Below are 12,707 nucleotides of genomic sequence, written 5' to 3'. Positions count from 1 at the left end.
GGGGACTCTGATTTGAAGGGGGGGGGGGCTCCCAATCTGAAACGGAGACTCGTGTGAAGGGGGCTCCTGATGTGAAAGGGGAAACTGATGTGGAGGGGGCTCCTGATATGAAATGGGACTCTTATGTGAAGGGGAGCTCCACATCTGAAAGGGAAACTCTGATGTGAAGGGGGCTCCCGATCTGAAATGGAGACAGACTGATGTGAAGGGGGCTCCTGATATGAAAGGGGGACTCTGGTGTAAAGGGGGCTCCCAATTTGAAAGGGGAACTCTGATGTGAAGGGGGAAACCCATTATATTTTGTGTTTGTGTGAGGTCCCCCCCTTTAATATCAATACCATACTGCTATCTAGGATAAGGGTCTGTTATGGGTTTTAAAGAGGCCACACACCGTTTTTTACATTTAGACTGGGGTGCCTCAAGATTGTGCATACTTTTAAAGGGTGCCTTGACTGGTTAACAAATGCCGGGCTACACAACGGAGGCTTTAACATGTAAATAACATGCCTACCATACATTTACATGCAGATATAATCTTATGGGAAGATTGCCGTTGAAATAATGGCGGCCCCAACAGCAGCTTAGAGTTACCTTCCCTTCGCTTCCTCATCACAGTCTGAATGTACTCCATAAATTAGACAAAGATTGGTCGGTGAATATTTGGTGAATCTGACATTCATATCTTAGTAACAAGACCAGCGGGGCTCTTATTAATTACACCCTGGTGCCTTCCCCTTCACCCTGTCATTTATGTTGGCTTTTTACAATGACGCTTAAACTTTTATCTTCATGTTAATTAATAAAGTGATTCATTGTCGGCTGTCTAAGCTTTAGTGAAATTCATATGGGGACAGTCAATTACCAAATGAAACTCTGCAATGAATGTGCAGTAAATACAATTATCATCCCAGGTCCAAAGAGAGGAACCTGTTTTGTTGATAGGCGCAGAGATGCCGGAAGCGATCCTACATATCTGCATTAAAGCCGATGCCGTTCTGATAATGGGGGGCTGAGTGATGGGTTCACGTTTCACTATGTGAGCAGTGGAAGCCGAATGGCGTTCTGCTTATCATTTAATGGAGGAGAAGGCAACATCCCCTAAAGGAAGGTACACCTGGATGCTTTAGAAATACTAATGTGTTTTAAAGTGTGATAAAGAGACAACCATTAATAATGCATTAGCGGGATAGGATCGGGAAAGAGCAAGTCTGCGGCAGCTCGTTAGCCTGTTACTGCCGTGGGCTGAGAGTCCAGAGCTACTAACTGCACGCAATTGTCTTAATTGCAATTTCCTTGAATTTATTGCGCTATACTCAAATCAGAAGACGAGGTGATGATATGCATACGGTAAACCCAACCTCCCCGCTCCAAGGGTTTACATCTAGGCATACAGTGTAGCTGGAAACTCAGCACCAAAATCTGTTGGCTTGCCCGTGACATGAAGTTCTGGGAACACCAGGGGGTGTCTTTATAAACAGTTCGCGGAGCCATTTGTCTTGGGAAACTCCGTGAACGTTCGCTCTGTATGCAAGGAGGCAAACACATACGCTCTTAGCATTGTAAGAGACTTACCTGCAGATGGACTCCTGCTCAAAAACATGCACGTGCACAAGTATGCAATCCATTGCCCAAAGTTCCTGGAAAACGCGCTTTAGCACGTGAATGCGTGCGTGCGGGAATGTTTATGCGCAATAGCGCGCGTACGTGATCGTGCAGAAACGTGCTCGTTAGCGTACAGGTGCATGTTCATTAGCGTGCACACTATCCTATTTAAACAGACATGAAGCCATGACCAAGTTGCTGAGTGGTCTTCAGCTTGTCCCTGTGGGCCCTGTACTCTGTTCTTGTATCCTGACTTTCTGTGTATGAACCTGGCTTGTGACCATTTGACTCCGCCTCCTCCTGATTCGGTACCTCTGCTCTGTGATCTGCTGGGTATGACCCTGGCTTACGTTTCCTGACCCTGCTCCTGATCTGTGATTCGGCACCTCAAGATTCGGCTCCCTGTGTATGGCCTCGGCTTAAATCTGACTCCCCTCCTGGTCTGCCACTTGGTGGATCGCTCCATCAGCATCCTGAGCAACGACATCCTGCCAGGGCTTCCTTGGCCTCATACCCATTGCCTGGTTTCAAGAGGTCCCGGTGTCATTTGGTCCTGCCGATTCACCAGCTGGTCCAAAGCACTCAAGCGCCTCCTCAAGAACCAGGCAGTCCCCAGTATCGGCACCTGTGCTTCGCTGTGTCCTTACATCCCTTGTCACTACTTCCAGAGGTGTCTGACAAGAGGTGCACGGGCAGCCCCCTTCTCAGCTGAGTCTCCAGTCAGGTACGTGATAAGCATATATTCTTTCCAAGTCAAGTGTAATATCAGGAAAATACCACATTATGGCCACTAGATGGAGATGAGGAGCATATGAATCTCCCCAGCTCCATCTAGTGGCCATAACTGAGTATTTTTGTTAGATTACATTCAACTTGGAAAGACAAGTTATATTACGAAGGTTCGTTTTTGCCTACTTACACAGACTTAACATTCATTCTTTCTTTCTTTTGCTTCTCAGCTCTATCTAGACACCACAAAGCAGTATTCTCCTGATATTGCATTCGAATATACTAAGAATGTTCATTTTTGCCTCCACTCACACAGCTTGAATGTTCACGAAGTTTCGTAGGATGAACTGCTCTGTGAATTATTTAAAAATATACTCCCAGCTGCTCTGCTAGAATGTATATCAGGGTATGCCTGACCCCACCTAACAGCTCAGTAATATGGAGGATCTAAAAGGTTTTTGGGCCCCCAGTACCCTGTGCTACCAACTAGCTGCCAGGGTCTCAAGTTTTAGCCCTTCTGGGCCAAGAAGCTGTCACACATATGGCTTGGTCAATGTGTATGGCATTCCCACCGTTCCCACAGATTTACTGGCTCCCTACCAAGTTTGCCAAGCTTCCTCCACATGACATAATGACACATGCAATCCCAATTAGAAGTTCCCGCAGGAAGTGGAGTCCCTGGTGAGATAGATGACTGGATTGTCTGCCTTTAGAACACTTTCAATGTTTCTGGATAACATTAGAAACCTAGCTGGTGAGTTTACAGACTGCCCTCACCTAAAACACATTCAACTTTCAGTTTAAATGAGCTAAAGGTACTGTATATGCATCCAAACTAAAGGTGTGCAAAGTACTACAGTTTGGTTTAGAAAGCATCCACATTCCGAGTAGAAACGCCTGTCCCCTGCCAGCATGCTGCACAGAAGGACCCTTGCTCTCTGTGTGGAAGCAGTGGTCTCTCTGCAGAGGTCAGACACACCCCCTGCTCAGAGCTCTCCAATCAGCAGGACGCATGAGCTTTACTGACTGCATCGCTCTGATAGGGGATGTGCCTGAAAACATTTATTATTGAGCAAAGACGACATTCCAAAACCTAATCATTGTATTGGATAACATACTGTATGTTACATGAGTCCTATACCGTGTTTCCCCGAAAATAAGTCACTGTCTTATATTTTTTTTTGGCTCAAAAAAACACACTAGGTCTTATTTTCGGGGTAGGTCTTATTTTTTTTAATTTTTTTTAATGTACAACAATCCACACTTATTCATGTAGAAAAGTCTACATGTATTCATGTACAAAAATATGGTGATCAGGGCAATCAAGGGTGCTGTACCTTTCCAAGAGCAATTTGCTAACCAATCGCTGGCCAGAATGAGCGAAAGCGCACTTTCACTATCGATTCCTCACAGGCGGAGTGCATTCGGTATCACTCCGCCTGTGACAGGAGCCGGCGCTATAGAGGAGGCATCGGCTTATGCGGCTCTGCTCCCTGCGCTGCCGCCTCGCTTCCTCTAGCGCTGGCTTCATTCCCCCTTATGCCACCACCGGCCCTGGGAATGGTCACAACTAGGTCTTATTTTCAGGGTAGGTCTTATATTTTAGCAATTCCCAAAAATAGTACTAGGTCTTATTATCGGGGTAGGTCTTATTTTCGGGGAAACAGGGTGTCTACAGGGATGCTAAGGAAGCAATGTTCTTCTTCTTACCACACCGGGAGTGATCATGTGACAACAGCAGGCAGACACTCCTACTCAGAAAGGTGAAAGTTACTGCAAGGACCTGCCTCAGTATCTACAGAGCAAGGTAAGAATCTATGAAGTTTCATAAAAACCTTGTAATGTATGTAAATAAGGATTTATTTTTCCTCCTCAAAAGTGTTTTTAACATGAATTATGAGCGTCTGGCCCTTTAATACGGTTTTAAAATGATCCATAAAAAAACATTCCAATGTCATATCAGTAACTATAATAGAAGAAAATACCTTTCTGCAGCAACCTTTACTATGAACATAATTTAAGTCTCAGGCCTGGTTCACACCTGGGCGTTTTGTAGCGCGTTCCTACGCTCTGCAAAACGCTCAAACACCGAAATCCCATTATCTCCTATGGGTATGGTTCACACCTGGGCGTATTACAGGCCGTAAGAACGTGCTACAAAACGCCCTACGCCCAAAGAAGTACAGGAGCTTCTTTGGGGCGTTTTTGTTGCGTGTTTCCATTGGGATACAGCCAAGTAGCCCTCGGAAACGCGCGTTTGTCGCACAGTTTTTTACCACGAATCGCGCGACAAACGCACATATTCGATACGCCTAGGTGTGAACCCAGCCTCACGATCTCATTTAGTTTGACCTCCTGCACCTCCCGTGGAATCCGGAAAAGCAATGAATATTATCTCTTCCTAAATGGCAAAACGCCTGTAGAAAGTGCATACCACGCATGCAGTGAGGTTATACTGACATCTAGCGGCCATTTTTAAATCAGGTGAAAACAGTCTGCTGAAAGGAAATTTGTGCGCTGCTGGACTATGGCCAATGGACTATATCCATGTATCTCAGCTTGATCATTAGAGAATTGGGCAAAACCTTCCCCGGTCCTGAACAGTACATCCCAGCATTTGCGCTTCATACACAAGAAGAGCCTTATGTATTATGAATCTTTCCACATATGACCACCATGTGGGGCCCTTGTTATACATCACACACGTCTTGTTCTTACTTGTCTTCTAATTTGGAGGAATTGTGATGAAACTGGATCTCAGTACTTTGATTGTTGTATCTTCCGCACTTATCATCCGTGTCGTACGCCTCCACCTTGTCTGACCAGTCCATCTCCAGCTTCTCCTTGGCATCTCTGTTCATCCTGAGGAGACACAAATATCGACACAGCTAAAGAGCCAAGATTCCTCCCCGACTGAGTACAGGTTCGGAGATAACAATAATTACCGCCCTGCCCCTAAAAGTGACAGCTAACCTCTGCAGCTCTCTCCTTTTTTATGACATAAACGGCCTCCACTATTGGACTGGTTGGCTAGTGAATTCTGCATTAAAGTGAATGTGTAGCCCAGACATTGTTTGAGTTTTGGATAGGGTAGGGAAGCCTTGCTGGCATTTTTGTTATTGTCTGTATATTATAAGGGAAACTTCCCTTTACTTCCTGTCCCAGAGACACAACAGGAAGTTAGAGGAAGTAAGGGGAATTTCCCTCTTGGACAGTAGTCCCCGGAACAGTTGTCCTCATTGCAGGATTTCCCCTTACCTCTTATTCTAGGGACAACCCTAAAGTATTGAAAGTCCCCTCACTTTCTTTCTTGGCGTCAATGATCACCAGTAAATATAGAGGGGTGAATGTGCCTAAATAGGACTAAGGCTGCAATATAAACTTGACAGAGGGTAGTGCTACACACTACACATTGAGAAGTCCATCCTATGGGCATCTTCAATAAGTAAATTTACAGACTTCTAGGTGGATCTAGTTATTAGGAGCGGGGGAGAACTTATGGAAACTCAATACAGATTTATTTTCAGCTTTTCACCTTAGATACCCTTTGAAGTAGACACATAGGCCACCATTATGTATATATGTATTGCGGCACTTAAAAGAGAACTATGGGGTAAGTGTTTTTCCCCATAGTTCTCTTGGGATTCCCCAAAAGGCCACCAAGGCCCGGCCTCGGGGCGGCAGGGCACAGAGGGGCGGCAGCGGTGTCCTTGTGGGGAAGTTGCCCTCTGTACATTCAGTCCTGCTTTGCACAAGAAGGACTAAATGTAGAGTGAGGCAGCCGATTGTCCGTTTACATGTGAACTCGGCGAGTGTGCAGCCTCCCCCTGCACTTACCTCTTTACTTTGGTTCCGTCCTCCGGGCTCCGCCGCCAAGTCTCTTCTCACTGCAGGTAAAAATAAAAAGTGATAAGAAAGTTAAAAAAAATAAACAGTAAAAAAAAATTTAAACTAACCCCGCCGCCCTGCCATCTGGTTGCCACGGGGCGGGGGGGGCGTAATGCGGAACCTGGCCTTGGGGCGGCAGGGCAAGTAAATCCGGCCCTGCACGGGAGGACATATACTAGCGTCCTCCTGTGACCCAAAGCTCAGTATATCGCGAGCTACAGCTCACGGTATACTGAGACCGCCGCAGCCGGAACGGATCCCGACATTACTGTCTGGATCCACCCAGCTGTGTGAGTGACAGCAGGCTCTGCCTATCAGAGCCAGCTGTGCCCACCCACTCCCCTGTCCATTCCTCCAGTCAGCGCTGGAGGATCGGAGCGGGAGGGGGGGAATCCCTGCGGGGAGCGGTGACTGACAGTACTGCCCGGAGATGATTGAGTAGTGAGCGAGGGACGGTATGTGTTCACTCACTTCCTGATCTATTGAGCCGACGTGTGACAGTTTCATTGTCACACGTCGGCTCCAACTATAAGGATGAGTGATTTTCACTCACCTCATAGTTCTCCTTAACAGTAACTAAATCTGCGCTTACAGTTGCCCCTTAGTCCTCCTGCAAAGTCCCACAAATAACTGTTGGCCCTGTTAGTGAAGTACAGAACTTCCTGTGATGGGGTGACAATGATGCTGCACTGCTCTTAAATTCAAAGCAGAGTTGTCACCCTCACGTAGGCTCTTCCTGCTTGCATTATAGTGAAAGGAGAAGGTGTTGCAGGGGGTGTGGGTATCAGCATTGTCACTGCTGATTGACAAGCCTGTAGCTTGTCAATCAGCACCTGGTCACGCCTAGTCCCGCCCACTGCTTTCCTGATTGACAGCACTGCCTCTGCTGCTGGAAACCTCCAACTGTGAGCTGCAGTGTCTGGGAGGGGGAGCCTGTGAGACGCAAATTAAGTAGAGTTTGGCTCAGTCAGGGGAGCTAAATGGATTTTTTTTCATTGACTTTATGAGGCTTTTGCATCAAACAGTAGCTGAATTTAGGACTGGTTTAGACTGTCACCCTGTCCAGCCTTGGTGATAATTATAGTTCCGTATTCTCTGATATTTCTGCATTACCAAGCTCTCTCTATATTAATATAACATACTATTGTGAAAGTGCATATTCTCCCTCATTAGTGTGATCCCCATCCACATCCTTATCTCCACCGTAGTCCTCACTTGTTATCTGTCTTCTTTCCCTATTCCCTGTACTGCCTTCCCACATGACCTAGAATAGAATTCAAACATAGAAGTGTAAAGCTCCTTTAGATGATGAGTCTCTCTAAAGCCCGACAGCCTTCTGTAGACGCTTGCGATTGTCAAGCTGCCAATCAGCCGGCTGTTCCTCTCTGGTGACCTCTGACCTCTGACCACCTCTCCTGTATGGAAAGCCGATGGCACACAACATCAAACCATCTTCTTTGCCGGCTTTCACAACTACTGACAGCTGTCTGATACCCGGCTCGCCGTAAATAAATCCAAAATGTGTGAACGAGTCGCCACGGCCGGTGTTACACGGGTGAATTGTCCTTACGCTTCTTGGGCCGATAACAGACAGGAAGGTCTTTACGGCTGTGTTGGGGGGGGCTAAAAATAAACCAAAAATCTGCCAAAATATCTTCTCAAAACAGATCGGGGGGAATTTATCAAAACTGGAGCAGATTTGCACTGCAGCCAATCAGCTTCTCTCTTTCATTTTCAAATCTTACCTGAGCAAACTGAAGAGAGAAGCTGATTGGGTCACCCCTGTCGTCTCACATGCGCGTGACATCACCACGTGCATGCACGATGATGTCATCGCGCATGTGCACCCATCTAATTGACGCCTGCCGGCGGCCATCTTGGTGATGGACACCAGCAGAAAGAGGAGGGGGGGACGGCATACCTCATCCCGCCGGGTCTCCTCCTCTCTCCCCTATAACTGTCGGGCTCTCAGTCCATGGCCGAGTGCCCGACTTTTTAGAGGGGGTGACACCAAAACGACTGCCAGTCATTTTGGTGTCACCCAGGTGCGGCCCGCACCCCCCTTGTGACGCCACTGCCAAGGATATAAATCCACTTTGTGTGCAAACTCAGATGTGGACAGAGCAGAGCAGTGGGAGGTATTGGTAGCACTGGGTGCTGCCAGTGTAAAGCACTTAATGGGAACATAGTAAGAACTCTTTTGCTTCCATTAAAGTGAACCTGATCTCAGAAAGTAAAGATCTGCTATGCTATAGGGGACATCTAGAAATGTGACATGTGAGGGTGCCTAGGTGCTCCTGTGCAGCCCCAAAGCTGTATATCTGCAGTGTGAGATCTAAGGCACTGCTGCCTCTGACTGCTAGTCTCAGGAGATTTGGTGATGTCATTAATATGCTGGTCACTGTTCTCCTTGCTGGAGAGGAAGCTGCACCTCAGGGCCTACAGTGCAAGAATCTCCCTGCTTCTGCTTCATTCATTTTGCGAATCTGTGCTATGTTTCACCTCTCCTGCTGCTTCTTAATGAATAGTCATCAAATCATTAATCATCAGAGCAGGGCAGCTCATGATCATTAAAAGCCAACGCGTTTTGGACGTTTCAAATGGTCCACCTATTTCAGGGCTTGGTACTGTTACACAAAGTTCACTCTATCAGTCCAATACACACTTGGTTCAACAGTACCATGCCTGAGGTAGGGTGACCCAATGTCATTAAGAACATTTGTGCCTGGAGTTCTGCTTTAAATTTGAATGTTATGATTGTAATATTGCATTATGGCCACTAGATGGCGCTAAGGGAGTATAGGAAATAGGCCTTTATGTTCCATGCTCCTACACTCCATCTAGTGGCCATAATGTGATATTGCAATCAGAACATTCAAATGTAATTACTCTGGTAAAGGAAAAACTAAAGAATGTTCATCTGTGCATATATTCACACAGGACGAATATTCACAGATATTTGCAGGGTGAATGGCCCTGCACATATCAACCCCCAAGACTATAATATGTACGATCACATTGAATATTAAAGTGTGTGTTACTTTATCTGATAGAATCCTTTTCCTCTCAGTTCTGATCCACATGTATGATGAGAATGGTGGCAGTGAGTGTGTGCTGTATGTGGTTTGGTGGATGGATTCTACCATTGTTATCTCTACCTTATCTGCTGGATGGTTTGCTCCAGAGTCCTCTTCAGGAGTTCCTGAATATTCCTAATAAGCTCCGCTTCCTAGAGATAAAGGAAATGCAGATTATTCAGATCCACAGCGGTCAATGACATGCTAATGTGTATGGGCATATTGGTCCATGGCCTGCAGGCTATTGTATTCTGACAGCCAGTGCTCTATGCTGTCAGTATACACAAACAGTGAGTGTCGCTGATTGGCTGCCTGGCCAACAATTTTCCAGATTAACTTTTGTGAAGCAAGGTGGTGACAGCAGGGCCACCCACAGATCGAATTTAAACCAAGTCAGCAGGACAAAATGAACAAGCAGCATAAAATGCATGCAGGGGACCTTTAAGGAGGAGCACTGAGAGGGTGGAGCATGGAGGCCAGAGGTGGGATTTAAGCTCCTCCTCCACTCAGTGTACCATAATAAGCTCCACCCCCATCATATAACTTTATAAACCATTCCCCAGCCCTTGAAAAGCTTCACCATGATAAGCTCCACCCCCCATTGATATGTCATGATAAGCTCCACCCCCAGTGCTATGTCTTGATCAGCTCCCCCAGTGCTGTGCTTTATCAAGCCCCCTTAACTTCTCCGGTTTTGCTCCTTGATATGCACCACCCAAATTCCATCCCTTGATAAGCTCCTACCCAAGTGCTGCCCCTTGATAAGCTTCACCCCCAGTGCTGTCCCTTGATAAGCTCCTCTCTCATTGCTGCCCTTTGATAAGCTCCCTCCTCCTCTAATGCTGCCCCTTGATAAGCTCCTTCTCCATCCCTTGATAAACTCTTCCCTTATTCCCAGGAACCTTGAACAGATCCACTCCCAGCCCTGCCCCTTGATAAGCCCCTCCCTTCTCCTCTCATACCTTGAACAGCCCCTTTGCCTTATTCCCGGGTACCTTGAACAGCTCCACCCACAGATATGCCACTTGATAAGCTCCTCCCCTCATACCTTGAAAAGCTACACCCCCCACAGCCCTGGCCCCTGATAAGCTCCTCCCTTCTTACCTTGATCAGCTCTACCTCCACCCCGTCCCGCACCAGCTCCGCCCCCACTCTGCGCTCTCTGCACAGCAGGTTGTCTGTGGCGATGGTGAAGGGGATGCGAGTGGCGTCCAGCGCCCTCTGCAGGCGGTTCTTGCATTGCAGGAGGAGGTCGGTCTCCGCGGTGACATCGCGGATCTCCCTCTCCAGCTCGGATCGCCAGAAGTGGATGTCCAGCAGCCTCTCGCCCAGCTTCTTGGTGGAGTCCGCCTGGCTGCGCTGTGCCCGGGCCTCGCATTCCGCCGCCAGCTGCTTGGCCTCAATGCGGTTCTTCTCCGAGGAGTCCCGGTCGCTGAACGCCTGGTAGAAGGTCGTGTAGCCGTCCTGCTGCCACTCCTCCAGCAGGTACTTGGCGGTGCGGAAGCCGGCGGTGGCCAGGCCAGACGAGGAGCTCTCCCCGGTGTTATAGGGCGCCTCCACCGTGCGGACCGGCAGGCTGACTGCGGGGATGCTCTGAGGAGCCAGCGGACGGGAGACGAGCACCTGAGCCGACATGGTTGGCAATTTGCTTCCCTGTCACTATGGCAACCGTGTAAACTACATGGAAGAGAGGCGTCTCGTTGCTAAGAGACCAGGCTGGCAATCAGAAGGCGGGGTTTTTCTCTGCTGTGACAGGGAACCAATAAGAAAGCTTGGTGCACGCCTCCCTTGAATAATGAGCAGAACGAATGAACACTAGCCAATCAGAATTCGGCAAAGCTTATTCCCGCCCATATTCTGAGCCCATGTGTAGCGCTGCCTCACCGTTCGATATGACAGGAGGGGAAATAACGGGCGCAAAGTGTGTATATGTCACAGCTTCTGTGATATAAAGGTAATACGAGCAGGAATGGAAATAAAGGGGTGCAGGAAGAGTATAGTGGTCGGACTAGGGGGTTCTGTCAAGGGGTAGGCAACCTTGGCCCTCCAGCTGTGGTGAAAATACAAATCCCATCATGCATCTGCCTCGGAGTCATGCCTGTGGCTGTCAGATTTTTGAAATGCCTCATGGGACTTGTAGTACCACAACAGCCACAGGCTGCCTACCCCTGGTCTACACTTGTTCTGATGCCTGTTCCTGGACTCCCCTGCAGAGCAAAGCTGCCCGAAGAATCTTCAAGCCTCGTTTAGACTTATGCATCATGGTACCGCTCATGTTATAGCACGCACATACATGCGTTCCTGCGTGGTTAAATGGCACCCCAGAGGACCAGCGTCATAGCACAGTAGTGCTCATAAGGGCGCATGAGCAGCCCATTTATTTTACTGGGCCGTCCCAATGCAGTGCACATTAACGCATGACATAATGCATGTTTGAGCACCACAGACAAGTACATGGACCCTTCTGGGTGTGACACACCCACACCACGCTCCGTGACTGCTTTCCCTATATCACTATGAGGAACAGTAATGGCGGTGGGCAGGGGTAGGCAAACTCCAGCTGTGGTGCAACTACAACTCCAATTAGGTATTGGAACACCCTGATGGCCACAGGCATGACTCCCAGATGCGTTATGGGGCTTGTAGAATCATCACAAGGGGGAGGGGTTTGGGCTAGAGGTTTGCCTACCCCTGCCCTAGGCAGGGGTAGGCAAGAGAGAGGGCAGGGGAAGGCAAACACTGGCCCTCCAGGTGTGATGATACTACAGGTCCCATCAGGCATCTGCCTCTGGTGGAGGTCTGGGGCACATGGAACACATAGATGTTGGATGGTCCATAAGAGTCATTAAAACGTAAAAAGTGAAACATTGGAACCAAATTTAAAGCCTGTGCTCACTTTACTTCCCCTGTACACAATTGTGGAGGAAAGAGCGGCCGGTTATAGGAACCCCAGAGCACGAGGGGCTACCTAGGAATCTGACACACCCAGAAGTATATCCGATGAGGCGAGTTCCACTAAAAAAAAAAAAGTTAGCATTACTCCTCCTGCGTCCTCCAGGGAACTTTTCAGGAAGAAGATTCTACAATGACTAAAAAAAAAATAATGGTATCATTCCCCTTTATTATCTATAAACTAGGGATGCACCAATACTGATACTAGTATCGGTATTGGTGCCGATACCGAGTATTTGGGCAAGTACTCGTACTCGCCCAAATGCTCCGATACCTCCCCCGATACAGTAACGTCCGGTCAGAGGAAGATTTCCTCTGACCGGCAATGCCGTAGGGGAACATGTAGCCGGCTTCCAGGGCAATCAGGAAGCCGAGTGGCGAGTAACAGGGATCCCAACCTGAAAGAAGCAATTTCAGGGAGGTGTCCCTCTCATTTCAGGGAGGTGCCGTCCCCCACAT

General features: G+C 48.0%; 1 protein-coding gene across 1 annotated transcript in view; it reads right to left on the bottom strand.

The window, feature by feature from the left end:
- TEKT4 (tektin 4) overlaps window positions 1-11,028 on the bottom strand; it is a 33,672-nt gene extending 22,644 nt beyond the window's left edge. The window contains exons 1-3 of the mRNA XM_018565841.1: window positions 10,401-11,028; window positions 9,378-9,448; window positions 5,050-5,193 (exon numbers count right to left, since the gene is read on the bottom strand). Coding sequence (XP_018421343.1) covers window positions 5,050-5,193; window positions 9,378-9,448; window positions 10,401-10,931 — 746 coding nt within the window. The 5' untranslated portion in view covers window positions 10,932-11,028. The remainder of the gene's footprint in view (window positions 1-5,049; window positions 5,194-9,377; window positions 9,449-10,400) is intronic.
- Window positions 11,029-12,707: the final 1,679 nt, after the last annotated feature.

The sequence above is a fragment of the Nanorana parkeri genome, unplaced genomic scaffold (assembly GCF_000935625.1).
Source record: "Nanorana parkeri isolate BGI_ZX_2015 unplaced genomic scaffold, ASM93562v1 scaffold891, whole genome shotgun sequence".
Lineage (NCBI taxonomy): Eukaryota > Metazoa > Chordata > Amphibia > Anura > Dicroglossidae > Nanorana > Nanorana parkeri.
The sequence above is the reverse complement of the archived record's forward strand: the minus strand, read 5'-3'. Positions and strand labels throughout refer to the sequence as shown.